The sequence below is a fragment of the Oculina patagonica genome, chromosome 3, assembly GCF_052425735.1.
Source record: "Oculina patagonica isolate OP01 chromosome 3, crgOcupat, whole genome shotgun sequence".
Lineage (NCBI taxonomy): Eukaryota > Metazoa > Cnidaria > Anthozoa > Scleractinia > Oculinidae > Oculina > Oculina patagonica.
In genome coordinates, this window is record NC_135760.1 from 27,934,079 (window position 1) to 27,948,749 (window position 14,671).

General features: G+C 37.2%; 1 protein-coding gene and 1 long non-coding RNA gene across 2 annotated transcripts in view; both read right to left on the bottom strand.

The window, feature by feature from the left end:
• The window catches only part of LOC144647369 (tRNA (uracil-5-)-methyltransferase homolog A-like), a 75,100-nt gene that overhangs the window by 31,357 nt on the left and 29,072 nt on the right, over positions 1-14,671 (bottom strand). The window contains exons 8-9 of the mRNA XM_078507171.1: positions 13,833-13,904; positions 8,449-8,471 (exon numbers count right to left, since the gene is read on the bottom strand). Coding sequence (XP_078363297.1) covers positions 8,449-8,471; positions 13,833-13,904 — 95 coding nt within the window. The remainder of the gene's footprint in view (positions 1-8,448; positions 8,472-13,832; positions 13,905-14,671) is intronic.
• Positions 5,841-8,103, bottom strand: LOC144647402 (uncharacterized). The gene is made up of 2 exons (XR_013569584.1): positions 6,355-8,103; positions 5,841-6,028 (listed from the first exon to the last, which is right to left on the bottom strand). It is a non-coding gene; the product is annotated as an uncharacterized LOC144647402 (long non-coding RNA).

Here is a 14,671-nt window from a genome sequence, read left to right on the forward strand (position 1 = left end):
TAATTATTGTTGTTGACATGAGACGAACAAAAGAAATTTTGAAATCTATAAGGGTTCCTGAGATAAAGCTCTGGAAATGACATATCTTAACTACATTTCGCTCTAAATATCTCAATGAAGTTTAATGAAACGTTTATCGATTTAATTGTTGCATTTCTTCGCCTGCGCGGGCCGTTTTAAGCGCCTTTTTTAACTGATTTAGCCGGCCGAAGGCCGGTAATAGAGAAAGAGGAGACAAGGCTTGCAAGTCGGCAGCCTCCAGCAGCGACCTACTCCACTTCAAACCGGAATTAACGCCAAACTACTGAAAATCTCACCTATCTGACGACGGCGATCGATCGGTGAGTTGTTGCTCTATCTCTTCGCCGAATTTGAACTTCATCCTTCCAACAGTTTCCGAGAAAATCCACGCTGAAATCATGCAGACGGCCTCCTGACTATGATCGGTGCTCAACACAGCGACCAGAACATGCCGGCCGTTTCAAATTCACCAATCAGCGCTTGGCATCGCTTGGCATTGGCGGCGGGCTGCCACGGGATGACAAGCGCTGATTGGTGAATTTGAAACGGCCGGCATGTTCTGGTCGCTGTGTTGAGCACCAACAAACCGACAAACAACTCACCGATCGATCGCCGTCGTCAGATAGGTGAGATTTTCAGTAGTTTGGCGTTAATTCCGGTTTGAAGTGGAGTAGGTCGCTGCTGGAGGCGGCCGACTTGCAAGCCTTGTCTCCTCTTTCTCTATTACCGGTCTTCGGCCGGCTAAATCAGTTAAAAAGGCGCTTAAAACGGCCTGCGCAGGCGAAGAAATGCAACAATTAAATCGATAAACGTTTCATTAAACTTTATTGAGATATTTAGAGCGAAATGTAGTTAAGATATGTCATTTCCAGAGCTTTATTTCAGTAACCCTTATAGATTTCAAAATTTCTTTTGTTCGTCTCATGTCAACAACAATAATTAACCACTAACACATAGAGTGGTCTGCCTGTGGTTTTGCTGAATGGGAATTCCCCGGGGAATTAATTTATCAATGACGTAACCCTTGCAAGTCAGGGCATGTTTGTCCATCAGATTTCAGAAATCCTATAGATGACACAGCTCCAAAAATAAATAACGCTAAAAAGTCGAACATTTCACACTTAACATGCTAAGTTTAGACCAGAGGATTTGTTTAGTTTCCGTTTGTAGCAGGTTTAAACTTTTCAGAGCATTGCGTGATTTTTGACGATCAGTGCCTTGTGAAAATAAAAATTTGCTAGTTAACGCCAGCACATTCCAGGACACAAATGTAATGTAAATAAATGTAAATTCTTGCCCGCTGAAGCGTATTTTTCTAAAGCGTGAAATTTTAGTATTTTCTTCGATTCAAACGCTTCAAAATACTTCACACTGAATTTTGTAAATAAAGATTAATGGCTTCGCAAAGATTTGAAAAGTAGCTGATAATAGCTTTGAAAAATTTCGTGACTCGAGGTGAAAGTGAAACTTGTCATGTCAGCACATTCTTTTACACCAACGTAATGGTATTTATTCACAGATTCTGGCCCACTGAAATATATTTTTCTTTCAACGCATGAAAATCTAGAATTTCCTTTGAATAAAACGTTTCAAAATCGAATATTTCACACTAAACAATAATAATAATAATAATGATCTTTTAACAGGAGGCTCCACTCACTAGTGTGGTTTAAATTAAAAATCGAAATTATTACAAAGTTGATTAAAAAACCCTAAAAGCTAAGAACGATACGACTAAAAATATATAAAATTGAAATTCGCAGTAAAATTAATAAAATACAATAAAATTGATCATTAACTCTTAATATACTTATTATTTACATTAATGTTTTGTGTAGGACATTCTTAAAGTCTCTTAGAGATAGATTTTTTGTTGTTGGCGGCAGTCTATTCCAGTCAGCCAAAGCACTGTTGAAGGATCTAAGAAGTCCCCAGTTGGTGACAGATTTTGTAGTTCGAATGATGTCTTTGGAGCGGGTGTTATAGCTATAATAATTTTGTCATCCTACAATGATGTTATTTCTAGAACTGTCGTCATTGACTAAATTATGCATGTGGATGTAACGTTGCAGTTGCCTTCTGACAGACAGGTTTGTCCAGTTCAGATCTGATAGTGCTTCGGATGAAGACGAATGCGTCGACCTATCCAGGATCAATTTAGCGGCTTTATTTTGTAAAACTTGGATTGAATCCATTAGGATCTTGTTGTTTTTATCGCCCCAAACAATACTGGCATATTCAAGTATTGGAATGACCATTGTCGTGACGTACATTTTCCAAGCATAGACAGGAAGTAGATGTTTAATTCTCCGTAAAACTCCCAGCCTTTTCGAGACTTTTCTTTTGTAAAGACAAAAAATAAGAAAATGTTTCCATTTGTTACTGATTTGTAGCTTCTAAACATCGCGTGACATGAGCCTGACCGAGTGGAGGTTTGGTGCAGCTCACCGACAAAACGAAAAATAATAAACCCCGTGCAGAGCAAGAACTGCGCAGCGCAGTTAATAAGTGGAGAAGTGGTAGCAAGTCAAATACTCGGAAAAAAATTTTTTCTGAGTTCCCCAACGGGAGTCGAACCCATGAACCTATGACCTTCCAGAATAGAAGTTTAGTTTATTGTCATCGTTTGGCTTAAGCCCTAGTGCTATATATGCCGACAAATTGAAAGCTTCCAAATTCTCCACGATTAATTATCCATTGTTTACATTCTTGCCAAAAAAGGTTGAAAATATCACAAGTCCAAAATAAGTGGACGAGAGTCTCTTTATCTTTATTGCAAAGAGTGCACTGCTCGTTATCCCTGAGGTTTATTTTGGTAAGAAAAATGTTGCTCACTAATCTTCTGTGTAGTAGCTTAAATTGGAACACGATTAATTTGGAGATTTTGGTGCATAGAAAGGGTGCTTTGTAAACTGCCTTCCAGTCAATATCGTCTGGTGTTTCAGATATACATTGTGTGACCCATTTTCTTTGGACCTCAACTGGGCTCCTCTGTTTTTTGCTCCTAAGGATTTTATACGTTAGTCTGTTTGGTTTTGACGTCTTTCGAAAGGTCTCAAAAATAGATTCGTACACAGTGTGGCAGTTGTTGAAGTTTGCTTCGTTGCTTTTTTGTAAGGCCTTAACAGCTGATAAGATGCCTTGAAAAGTAAGAAAGTTTTGTTTTTATGTTGTAAAGCTCTGTGAAATCAGAGAATGATAAGAAGCTGTTCGCATAATTCATTAAATGACCCACTTTTTTAACTCCCTTTACAGACCATGAACGGTAGAATATGGGTTTTTATCATCCTAAGCCCTCCATTTCTCGTAGTCGTTGATCATTATATCGCGCAAACTATGTGGTTGAAAACATACACTTTCAATGGGATCGGTTGGGTTCTACAGGATCAGACTTTGATTAGAGAGTACAGCAGAGTGTATTGTTAGAGGGGGAGTCTTCTTTCACGTTCCATTCGTTTTAAAACTCGAAGTCCACCGTCTTTCTAGGACGGATTTTTGTCAATACTTGTACGGGTACGAGCGATACTTGTAGGCAAGTACCGTATTTCACACTTTATCTTGTCTCCCTTGCCATCCCATAGGAAATTGAAGAAAATGTTATTTATTTCTGCTATAGTGCTATGGTTGGATGGCAGAGGGGACAAGATGTGGACCAGTTGAGAGGCAATAAGGCTTTTTAGGACTGTGATTTTGCCTAGTAGTGATAAACGGCGCAGTTCCCAGCAGCTTATAAGCTGTTTCTGATTTTGGTTAGTTTTTCGCTGTAATTAGCTTCTATGGTGGTTTCGGGGTTGGTGGAGAGCCATACCCCTAAAGCCTTAACCTTATCTTTTACCCATTTAAACTCTTCCTCAGGACAGAGATGTGTTTCTTTTCCAATATTGGCACCGATCCACAAAGCTTCAGTTTTCTTGCTATTCAATCGAAGACCAGAAATCTCACTGAAGAGGTCTAATAATTATTTGTAAAGAGGTTGTTAGAGAGGCGGACAATCCGTCTAAAACAAGGGTAGTGTCATCTGCATATTGACTAATCTTTACTTCTTGTTCGTTTATTGTTATGCCCTTAATATTTTTATTTTTCCTTATTGTTTCGGCTAATATTTCTACACAGAGAATAAATAAATATGGAGACAGAGGGCAACCCTGTCTTACCCCCCTTTCAAGTTTGAAAAAATCGCTAGACCAGCTGTTGTTGAGGATACAGCTTTCTGTGTTATGGTAAAAGAGCCTGATCCAGTTTATAGCAGATTGTCCAAAGTTGTAATACTGTAAGGTTTTTTGTAGGAAAGACCACTCTACCGTGTCAAAGGCCTTTTCAAAGTCAAGAAAGAATTAATGTCACTTCGTTTGCGGACAAAATTGTGTTTGTAACACAAACTTAATGTACAGATTTATTTGCGAAAACCTCAAGATTTACTTGCCAGTGAACAAAAATTGCGCAAGCTATGTGGTCGAAAACATACACTTGCAATGGGATCGGTTGGGCTCTGCAGGATCAGACTTTGATTAGAGAGGACAGCAGAGTGTATTGTTAGAGGGGTAGTCTTCTTTCACGTTCCATTCGTTTTAAAACTCAAAGTCCACCGTCTTTCTAGGACGGATTTTTGTCAATACTTGTACGGGTAGGAGCGATACTTGTAGGCAAGTACCGTATTTCCTCGAATAAGCGCCGCCCCTGAATAAGCGCCGCGTTTGGGACAAAAAAGTTAATAAGCGCTGCTCCGAATGTTGAATGTTGTGGTTTCTTCATCCTCGGGGTTGCTAGATATTTCTGAAGTTTCAGTCATTTCTAAAACGCTCGACATCTTTTCGTCCCTTGGTTACAAGCTAGACAATCAGTAAACTCTGACTGCGCGATTGACTGCACAAACAAACGTGAGGCACCCAAGTGACGTCACAGGCTCTCATTTCAGGAATGAACTAGACCCACTCCTCTGACCATTTTTGAAGGGAAAATGGCACAACTTTGAGTGCTTGTAAAATCGTTAGTTTTACAACTACATGTTTTAAACTTTGGAATCTCGTATTTCTTAAGGTAATTTTTATAACTAAACAAAAACATTTTTCACTTCATAGGCACTTTAAAAAGAATTGAATCAATATAATTTTTATCAGATAGTCAATTTTATTAGCTAAATGTATTGGTATAATTAGAGTTTGCAGTGGCTGAGTTGACAACAGCACGCTTACAATGTTTTTGGCTGAGGACACCCGCAAAGGTATCCCTAGTAAAAATAGGCCCGGAATTCCGGTGGAATTCCAGCGGAATTCCAGGTCCGGGGAGGATTCCAGGTGGAATCCGGTGGAATTCCGGGTAAGTGGAGCCCGGAATTCCGGAGTCCGGTGGAATGCCAGGTCCGGAGTGCGGAGTCCAGTGGAATTCCGGGTAAGGGGAACCCGGAATTCCAGAGTCCGGTGGAATGCCAGGTCCGGAGTGCGGGGTCCAGTGGAATTCCAGGTAAGGGGAACCCGGAATTCCGGAATCCAGTGGAATGCCAGGTGCGGAGATCTGGAGTCCAGTGGAAAACCGGGCAAGTGGAATCTGGAATTCTGAGTCCGCTGGATTTATATGGAGATTTTGTATTTCTTTGCTGCACCCAATGCCATGATTTTCCCCAAAATTCATTATGAGTGAGAGTTCAATCAAAATGATAGGCCAAATAATAGAGCTTCTGACAATCTACACAATTTTTTTCGTCTGTACAATTATTGCATACCGTAAGTCTCAAAAAATACTTGAAGACATGGTCTAAATGCATCGTTTCCACTAATTAAGCTTAATGTCTTCGCTAAAATACAGTCAGCAGTACAAACAGGTACAAAGAATAAAACACATTTATTTATATTTGTCTCAGTGGCCACTTGAGTTCAACGTTTATAAAATGTAAATAAAATGAGATAGGTACATATTCTTGTGGCTTAGCAGCTTATCAGTCGATTGAAGCAGGTTTATTGAACGAGTGTGTGGTAGCTCCACGGCTCAACGCTGGTTAACAGTGGATAACCTTTTAAAAGAAACTTTAGATTAATGAAGCTCACTCTATTCCAATCCAACAAGAATGCACGTGCGGTCATGCAAACACTGTGAGTAAACAATAGACTTGACTCTTTACCGAATCAAACCGCCGAGCCACAAACTAATGTCCTGTGTTCAGTAGTTTATAAGTTCTTCTGCGATGGAGAAATAGTAAATCCAAGAAATCCTTTCGTTAGATCTTCATAATCTTAAATAATATTCAGTGGCAGCTCGCCGTTCGTTCTGTGCGCCAAATCTAAATCAAATCAAATCTGCTAAATCAAGAGTTGGGTTGAGACTACAGCACACACTTACCACTCATTGCCCTTGTAAACAGGTTATGTCACTCATTCTTAAGTTTCTTGCTTCATTTATAAATATCAGCAGCGTTTAGTAATATTCCATTTACGTCCATATTTTGCGGGCGATGTCCGCCACACAAAGTCTGCCGCTGTCTGCAGTTTCTTGCATTTGCTCCTTGAAAGTCTGATCTTAGTAAATCCGCTCCGAAAATTAAATCGGTTTGTTAGTGTCAGTATAATTCTGGATAGTAGAAATCCTTGATATAAAGAAAATGTTTGTTTTCAAAGACATATTTCCAAACAAGCCATGAAAATTCTGCATGCTTTCACTCGGTTGGATTTTCGTGACAACACAAACTGAAACGTGATCTCTGACATATGAGACGTTTTAATCTAATTGGTCAACTTTGAAAAACGTGTTTAGTTTTCCGCCTGTAATGAGACCTGAACGTTTTATACTTGACCGTTTCTTTAAGCGGGAATCGTCTCTCCTGTTTCTTCATGTAATGTGCAGTTTATATAGGTAAACTCCTTCCTTTCTGCTGCCGGAAAAAAAGATTCTCTGCAGCGTTGTAAACAATGTAATTACCTGACGTCTTTACATCGGAGTGGAATGCGTAGCGACGCCGTGTCTGTCCTGAAATGTTTCGATGTTTGAAACAGTTGTTCGCGTGAATGAAGTGGTCTCGTCAGCAATTGTGTTCAGCTATAAATTATTTCATTTCCTCAAGAAATGAAACAAGGCAACGATAGATCTTTGCATCGGTTTGTGGAATGCGAAGCGACGCCGTCTCTTTGTGCTGAAATGTTTCGATTTTTGAAACACTGTTGTATGCGTGAAATGAAGTGATCTCATCAGCAACTATACTGTGCATGTTCAGCAATAATTTTATTACCACAAGAAATGAAACAACCTACGATCAATCAACTGAGAGGTAAGCACTTTTAAACAGTTTGTGTGCATGAATACAAATTAAATTAACACGGCGATTACAATCGCGAACGAAAACAGTTGGTCATGGGATCAAAGACATTGAATATCGCATCGTTTTATTATTTGATCTTTTTAATTCGCATGTTAACCACAACCAAGAATAAGTGTATCTTTCTTTCAACTTTCTATCTCAAGTTAGATTCACTTAATATGTACATGTTACTGTAGAGTTATAAGAATAGTTGTTAGTAAATAAAAAGGTTGAAAGTTACATGTTGTGCATGTTTGTTTTTGATTTAAAATTTTTCTTTCGTTGCATTCATTTCACCGTGTGCAAAATATTCTTTGCATTTATAAGTACATTGAGAGTATAGAGTAAACATTGTAAGGCTGCTTTTCTATTAAAAAAAATCCATGTTTTCACTGCTCCAGTTCAAACAAGAAAATCAGTAGTGCTACTAGCTAATTCCGGCGGTATTCCGGCAAAACTCCAGTCGGAAAAGCTTCGACCCAAAATTCCGCTGGAATTCCGTCCGGACTATAGTACAGAATTCCGGCGGAATACCGGGCTGAATTTTCACTGGAATTCCAGCTGGAAAAGTCTGGAATTCCGGCGGAATGCCGGCAATAATTCCGGGGAAATTCCGGCCGGAATTATCATGAAAATTCCAGCTGGAATTGTCCGGAATTCCGGCGGAATACCAGCTGAATGCCGGCAATAATTCCGGTGGATTCCACCTGGAATCCACCCGGATTCCGCCTGGAATTCCAGGCAAGTCCGGGCTGGAATTCCGGCGGGATTCCACCGGAATTCCGGGTCTTTTTTTACTAGGGATATGGTAACCTTAACAGGGATGGAAAGTATTATGTATGGGCGAAGGTCTTAGACTATAAAAATTGCATTTAAAATGTTTCATAGTTCATATCAGGTGATTTATTTAAATGCAGTGCAAAATTGGGAGGTTCTAAAAATTGAAATAAATATTATAGAAAGGAAGTGACATGGGGGTCTAATAATAAAACATAAAATAATAATATATACATTTTTGGAGCACCAGTACCCTGGCGTTCAAAGCTGCTTTCACTTATAAAAATTATAAGAATTAAAAATTATGGGAAAAAACATAATCTAAAATTAATGCATAAACAATGCATTGACTTCATGTCACCAACCTTTCTTGTTCAACCCAGTTGTTCTGTGCAATAAAAAACACTGATTAGTAAAAGGAAAAATTAAGGCAAAATAAAACATAACTATTCCACAATTATGTCATTTTACTATAATTAGGGCCGAATCGCACTAGCGGACAAGTTTAATATGTCATGGCATTTTTGACAAAAACAAAATTGTCGCGACAAGTCAGAGACATCTTGAAGAGAACAAAAGGTGAAATTATTAGTACAAAACACGGAAAGGTTCCTGAAGACCTACTGAGGCATTTTAACGTTCTTAAGAAATGCAGAAATAAATTCAATTGCTTAGTGCACGAGATGTTATTCATCAGAGAACTAAAAACCAACTCTCAACGTGCAATCAGACTCAATACATGCAAAAGTATTTCTGTAATTTGCCTTGCATGCCTTATTATGTTAATTTACGTAACAACTTTTTGAAATCGCAGAATTTGTAATCATTTTTTCTTACCTTGACAATGGCGTCATGAAGACCCCGAAATGTCGGCTACTTTTGCATATTTTCACTTGTTTATGTTTAACAAAATCATTATTAATAAGAATTTATTTATTTATTTTTTTTTTTTGGGGGGGGGGGCTTTTATACAGGGGGGGCATATTTCCAATGGAAATTTGTGTTTCAGAAATTTTGGGGGTTTTATTTGGACGGGATACTCTGACTGGAATTTTTTTAGTACATACAAACTTTTTTGAACACAATAATGTGAAACACAAAACAAATTCCTCAGTCATCGGAACATTCTCTAATAACATAAATAATAAGAAAACAAGCTCCACAATAAAAGCTTATAATTGAAAAAAAGTTGTGTGTCTTAGCCTATGGTCTTAAATTTGGAAGCGTTTATTATGAGATTTGGGGGCATTTTCTTAGGGGGAAAAATTCTGTTAACACTCATATATAAGCCGCACCCCCAACTATCAAGGCCGATTTAAAAAAAACAAATTTGAAAAGTGCTGAAGAAAAGTCGTTGGTTGCTATTTGTCATTAGCTTTAACTTATGCTGTGTATTGAATGTACACAGAAATATTATGAGCACAACAAATGGGAAGGATCATGAAGGATACAAAGCAATTGCTTACAATAGTAACAATGCGGTCCTGTAATGAGAAAAGTCTGGACACCTGTTGCATTCAATAAACAACTTGGAAGTTTGATTTCACATCAGCTGTGCATGAATACGATGCTTTTAAAGATGTATGGAAGCCATCGATCAGAAAAAATCCTGTCTCTAAATGGGAGTTTCAATTTTATCGATGAACACAATGCACAAGAAGTGAAGAGTAATGAAACGGTCTGTCATTTGACTTGTGAGTTCTCCTTAATAGTGTGGTATTGTTTTCTCACATGTGGTGGAGAGGAATAGAGTTCCCACACCAGTTAGAGTTTTGCTGCTCAAGCAAAGTTTAAATAAACTGCTTAAAACAACTACTGGTGAACAAGATAGAGGTTTACAGCTCTTGAAAGCAATGATCTTGTAGATAAACCGCTCCCACATAACATTACATAACAAAACTTATTTGAACTCGAATTTTGCTATAGCTAAAATTAGCTAGTTTCTTCAAGAAATAAACAAGTTGTAAATACCGTAGTTATTTGGTTATAAGGCGCATGGTTTTTTCGAGAAAAATCTTTTTTTCTGTGGTAAGTTTATGCCAAAATTGGGGTGCGTCTTATAGCCGAGTACAGTAATCAAAGAGGTCTATGACCTACTCGTGAATGCGTTAGATATATTTGAATCGTTCCTTTGAACAGTATAGTATCGATGGAAAATATTCATTATAGGGATTAATAATAATAATCAACTTTATTTAAAGAGGGTGAACATATAACAGGACGCTTAGGTATAAGAATTACTTTTTCAACATTTATAATTGCTTATCAAACCGATGGCTCAGTGGTACAGCTCTGCGTTCTAAAGCGGGTGACCCGGGATCGACTCTCGTACCCTGTGGCTAAAATTCTTTTTTCCCCCTTTTTTTTTTCCACAGATAATATATACATATCTGTCTTGTATAAAGTTTCGATACTCTTTTACTGATTATCCTTTAATAAATAGTGCCATGCTCAAACCTTCCAGTCTTTTAATGACACATACATAAAGTCACTGGTCATCGTTTCCGAATGTTCGCGATTATTATATGCGAAAAGGCAATATTTCATCGTTTGGGAAACGATTGTTTCTCATTTACAGGGGTGAAGTATTTTATACACTTATTTCTTTGAAATGATATTTTTGTAAAGCTGTATTTTTATTCACAGCCGAGGGAAACGAAATTTAGAAAGCTAAGCGCCCGTGAGTATACCTAATTTGCATAATGTTAACAACGATGGATGGAAGGATGGACGGATGGCTCAACTTCCCCAACTATACTGAGCTCGTTCATTATGCATTCACGAGTAAAAACCCGCATATAGGCTAAAATTTCATTTTTAAGCACCCTTCACATAAGAACCATTTTAGGCTAAAATTCTAAAACAGGTTCTTATTTTCAAAAAAGAAAAAAATAATCTTCTAAAAATATAGAATTAAAAAATCTTCTCAAAAATATATATTTATAACACAGTCTGTACACATTATAGTTACAGCATAGCTACATAAAACTTGTCCTCCTTGAATATAACTATTAACTGAGATGAACAGATGAACCTTATGGAAACACAGTGCATGAATTAAAAAAAATAAATCTGCATCCATGTAGAACAAAAGCAACTTCCAGATTGGCAACCAGAAGTTTCCATTATGCATGAGAAAGTGGGCTGGAGAAGCCTGAAAGGAGCTGTCAAGTGACCCCAAGGGCTAGAGCCTGAAATATAGAGAGTAGAGTGAGTGGAGGTTGAGGTAGTGTAGTTTTTTAGGTAGGTAGGTAAGTGGTATATATTGGTTGGGAGGGGTACCTTATGTAGGCTTTTTAAATGCTATGGACATTTTTAAAGACCGTTTCTTGGGGGGAACTTTGACATTTTATCATGTTATGTTGTTTTGTATACAAGATTTATTTAACAAATAAAGAATCCTAAGCCATGTTTTATACTGTCATAAAACACGACGGGCATTTGAGAACACGATGAGGGAAATGTAGAAAACATGAGCTGCAGGCGAATGTTTTCTACATTTCTTTAGTGTTCTCAAATGCCCGGAGTGTTTTATGACAGAATAAAACATGGCTTAGGCTTCTTTCTTTGCTTTATGATATAGATCGTGTGTCAAGTGAAGGTGGACTTAAAATACCAAGAAGGTATAAATAGAGCGAAAACTAGTGGGAAAAGGTTAATGAACAGAAACTTGTTCTAAGTTCAGTGTTGACTTTCTGTCGACTGAAACGAACACTTCGATTCGATAAACAGAAATTATGGCAAAAGATAACAAGAAATTTTATGGCATTTTTGCAATTCGTCGAAGTTCATTCTGATTCACGAACTGTATAAAATTGACCAAAAATTGACCAAATGCAGACATCAGAATATTTATTCAAACAGGAGGTTTTTCCAAAACGGCAGTCCGTCGAAATAAGCTTTAAATGGATTTTGAAATTTAGCTGGTGTTCTCAGTTTAGGGATATTCTAGCCAGCAATTTAAAACAATTCATCACACAAGAATTTTAGAACTAAGTAAAATGTAAACTGTGAAATCTGAGAACATCTTTGATTCGTTGATCAGAATTTTAGCTTAGATCATGAGATAAGCTAGCTTAACATGTGAAAGGTTTGCAGCTTCTTCGGAGCGTTTCCCCTTGGTTTTTGGTTAAAACACATGTCCAGTGGAACAGTAAAATAGCAATACCGTTATCGCAAGGTAAGGCTGTTACTACTGAGAAAAAAGTCTTTTCACTGAAAGAGTTTTGCATGTAAAGTTTGAATCAGGATCTTTGTTTGCAAAAGCAATGTCACGCAACAGGCCGGCTTCAAAAATAAGCCGCTTAGAACAGTAGAATCTGATCTGCTCACGTTTTAGTGAGAAACTGGGATCATTTTGTTAAATTTTCTTGCCCCTTCCTAAACATTTACTTGAGTGAAAGTAGCTATTGAAATTCTCAAAACATTCAGAGGTTTTCTAATCATCGTTTTGTTGGGTATAAAAAAGCTGAGGAAAGCATAGAGCTTGCTTGAAAAGTCGTGTTCTCATTGTCGTGATGAATTTAATTGCCTCAGCTTTTTTAAAAGCTGTCAGTAATTTTTCCCGCTCAAAGCAATATTTGGCGCGACTATAAAGAACTGTCAATTGCTTCTAGAAGTCAAGCAATCTGACACCTGTTCAAGGGCGAATGGAATAATTGTTTTATTAAATTCCTTTTTAAGTTTAAATTCACTGGACATTTCATTTTGATGTAAACGAACTGAGGCGGGAAAAATTGTGGCGCGGTGTTCACTGCTTGAGTTAAATGAAACTTGCAGGAAAGCTAGCAAGAGAGTTTTCTTTAGAATATTTTCTTCGACAATCTCCTCTTAAATTGTCTATTCATGCTGGAACTTGATTGTGACAACAATTAAGGTTTACGGGAAGATCCGAAGCAATAGCTTTTCTGGAAATTATACGCCTTTTCAAGTTCAAGTCGAACAAAGCAAGGGACGGATGTCATCGAGACTACCACTATATTATGCTGAGACGAAATTGCACTCGGAGTCGGTGAAGTTTATACATATTTTTAATTAAACTTTTCACTCGCGGCGTCTAAAATCTATATCATAAAGCAAATAAAGAAGCCTAAGCCATGTTTTATACTGTCATAAAACACTCCGGGCATTTGAGAACACTCAAGAAATGTAGAAAAATTCGCCTGCGGCTCATGTTTTTATTCCCTTGTGTTCTCAAATGCCCGTTGTGTTTTATGACAGTATAAAACATGGCTTAGGCTTCTTTACTTGTTAAATAACTATGGTATATATGAAAAAAAATAATAATACTATTATTTCTGTTATCTACATGTACTTACACATTAAAAATTTTGAGTCCACAATTTTAGCAAAAAGGTGCGGCTTATACACAAGTTTTTACAGTACACTTAAACTTGTAATATATCCATGCATAAAATTGTTATCTGTTAAACTGTTGAATTAGGCATTAATTTATTGTTTTCTCCATTGGATATTATCAGTATGCTATAATTTCACAATACATAATAACCTCAATAATTATTATACTTCACCACAGTCAGTGCCTCTGACTTTGTAGACATCACATAATTTTTTTATTAAGGGGTATCAGCCAAAGCCAAATGTTCCTAAATATATATCTACTCTGGGTAATGCTTGCCTTAAACTCTCATAAATTTAATACTTATTTATAGAGCATTGCTGTTTTTTGTAAATTTCACTATCATCTTTCCTTGAAGATAAGTATCTGGTATAAATCAGTATACTACACCTTAAGCACCATTATGGCTTTCAACTTTCTTGTGAGTTTTCCCAAAATTTCCAACATGTTATTCCGCTTAGTCTGAAACAAAATATTATTAAATGTGGTAACTTTTAGTGTGGCCACACAGACTAGCAGCTTTTATATGACTGGGGGGGGGGGCAACCAAAACTTAATTTGGAACAGTTGCCCAATGGGACAACTGCAATAAAATTTAATTTCAAACTCTGCCATAACCAGCCAAAGTAAACATTCTTGAACTTGCAAAAAAGAAGGGTTCATTGTTTTATTCTCAACCTTTGTAAGGAGCATATAAATATTGTGTAAATCTAAATCTTCTAAAAGAAAGGGGGTACAATATTTTCTTGTTTGCCATCTCACTTGAATATTAGGGAAACAGTTACTGAATGTCATATCAATGTAAATATGATACTGCTTGTCAAACATAATAACGGACATGACAGCACCCTTCATTGACAGAGCTCTTTGAATAATAATAATGATAATAATAATAATAATAATAATAATAATAATAATAATTATATTATTATTATTATTATTATTGAATGGGCACAGACAATAACAACACTTTGATTTTTTGGCTAAATTATCCATTGTCAAACAGGGGCGGATCCAGGATTTTTCAAAGGGGGGGGGGGGGGGGGTTTTGGGGGTTTTTTTTTTTTTTTAGGGAAAAAAGGGGCCCCCCGGGGGTGGCTGTTTACATATATTTTTATTTACTATCTTGTTTAAGCCCCCTTTTTTTATGGGAGAGGGGGGAGGTATCAGTGGGAAGTGGGGATGCAAATTATTTTGGGCCAAATGCTCATATGTCATGAGACCGCAGG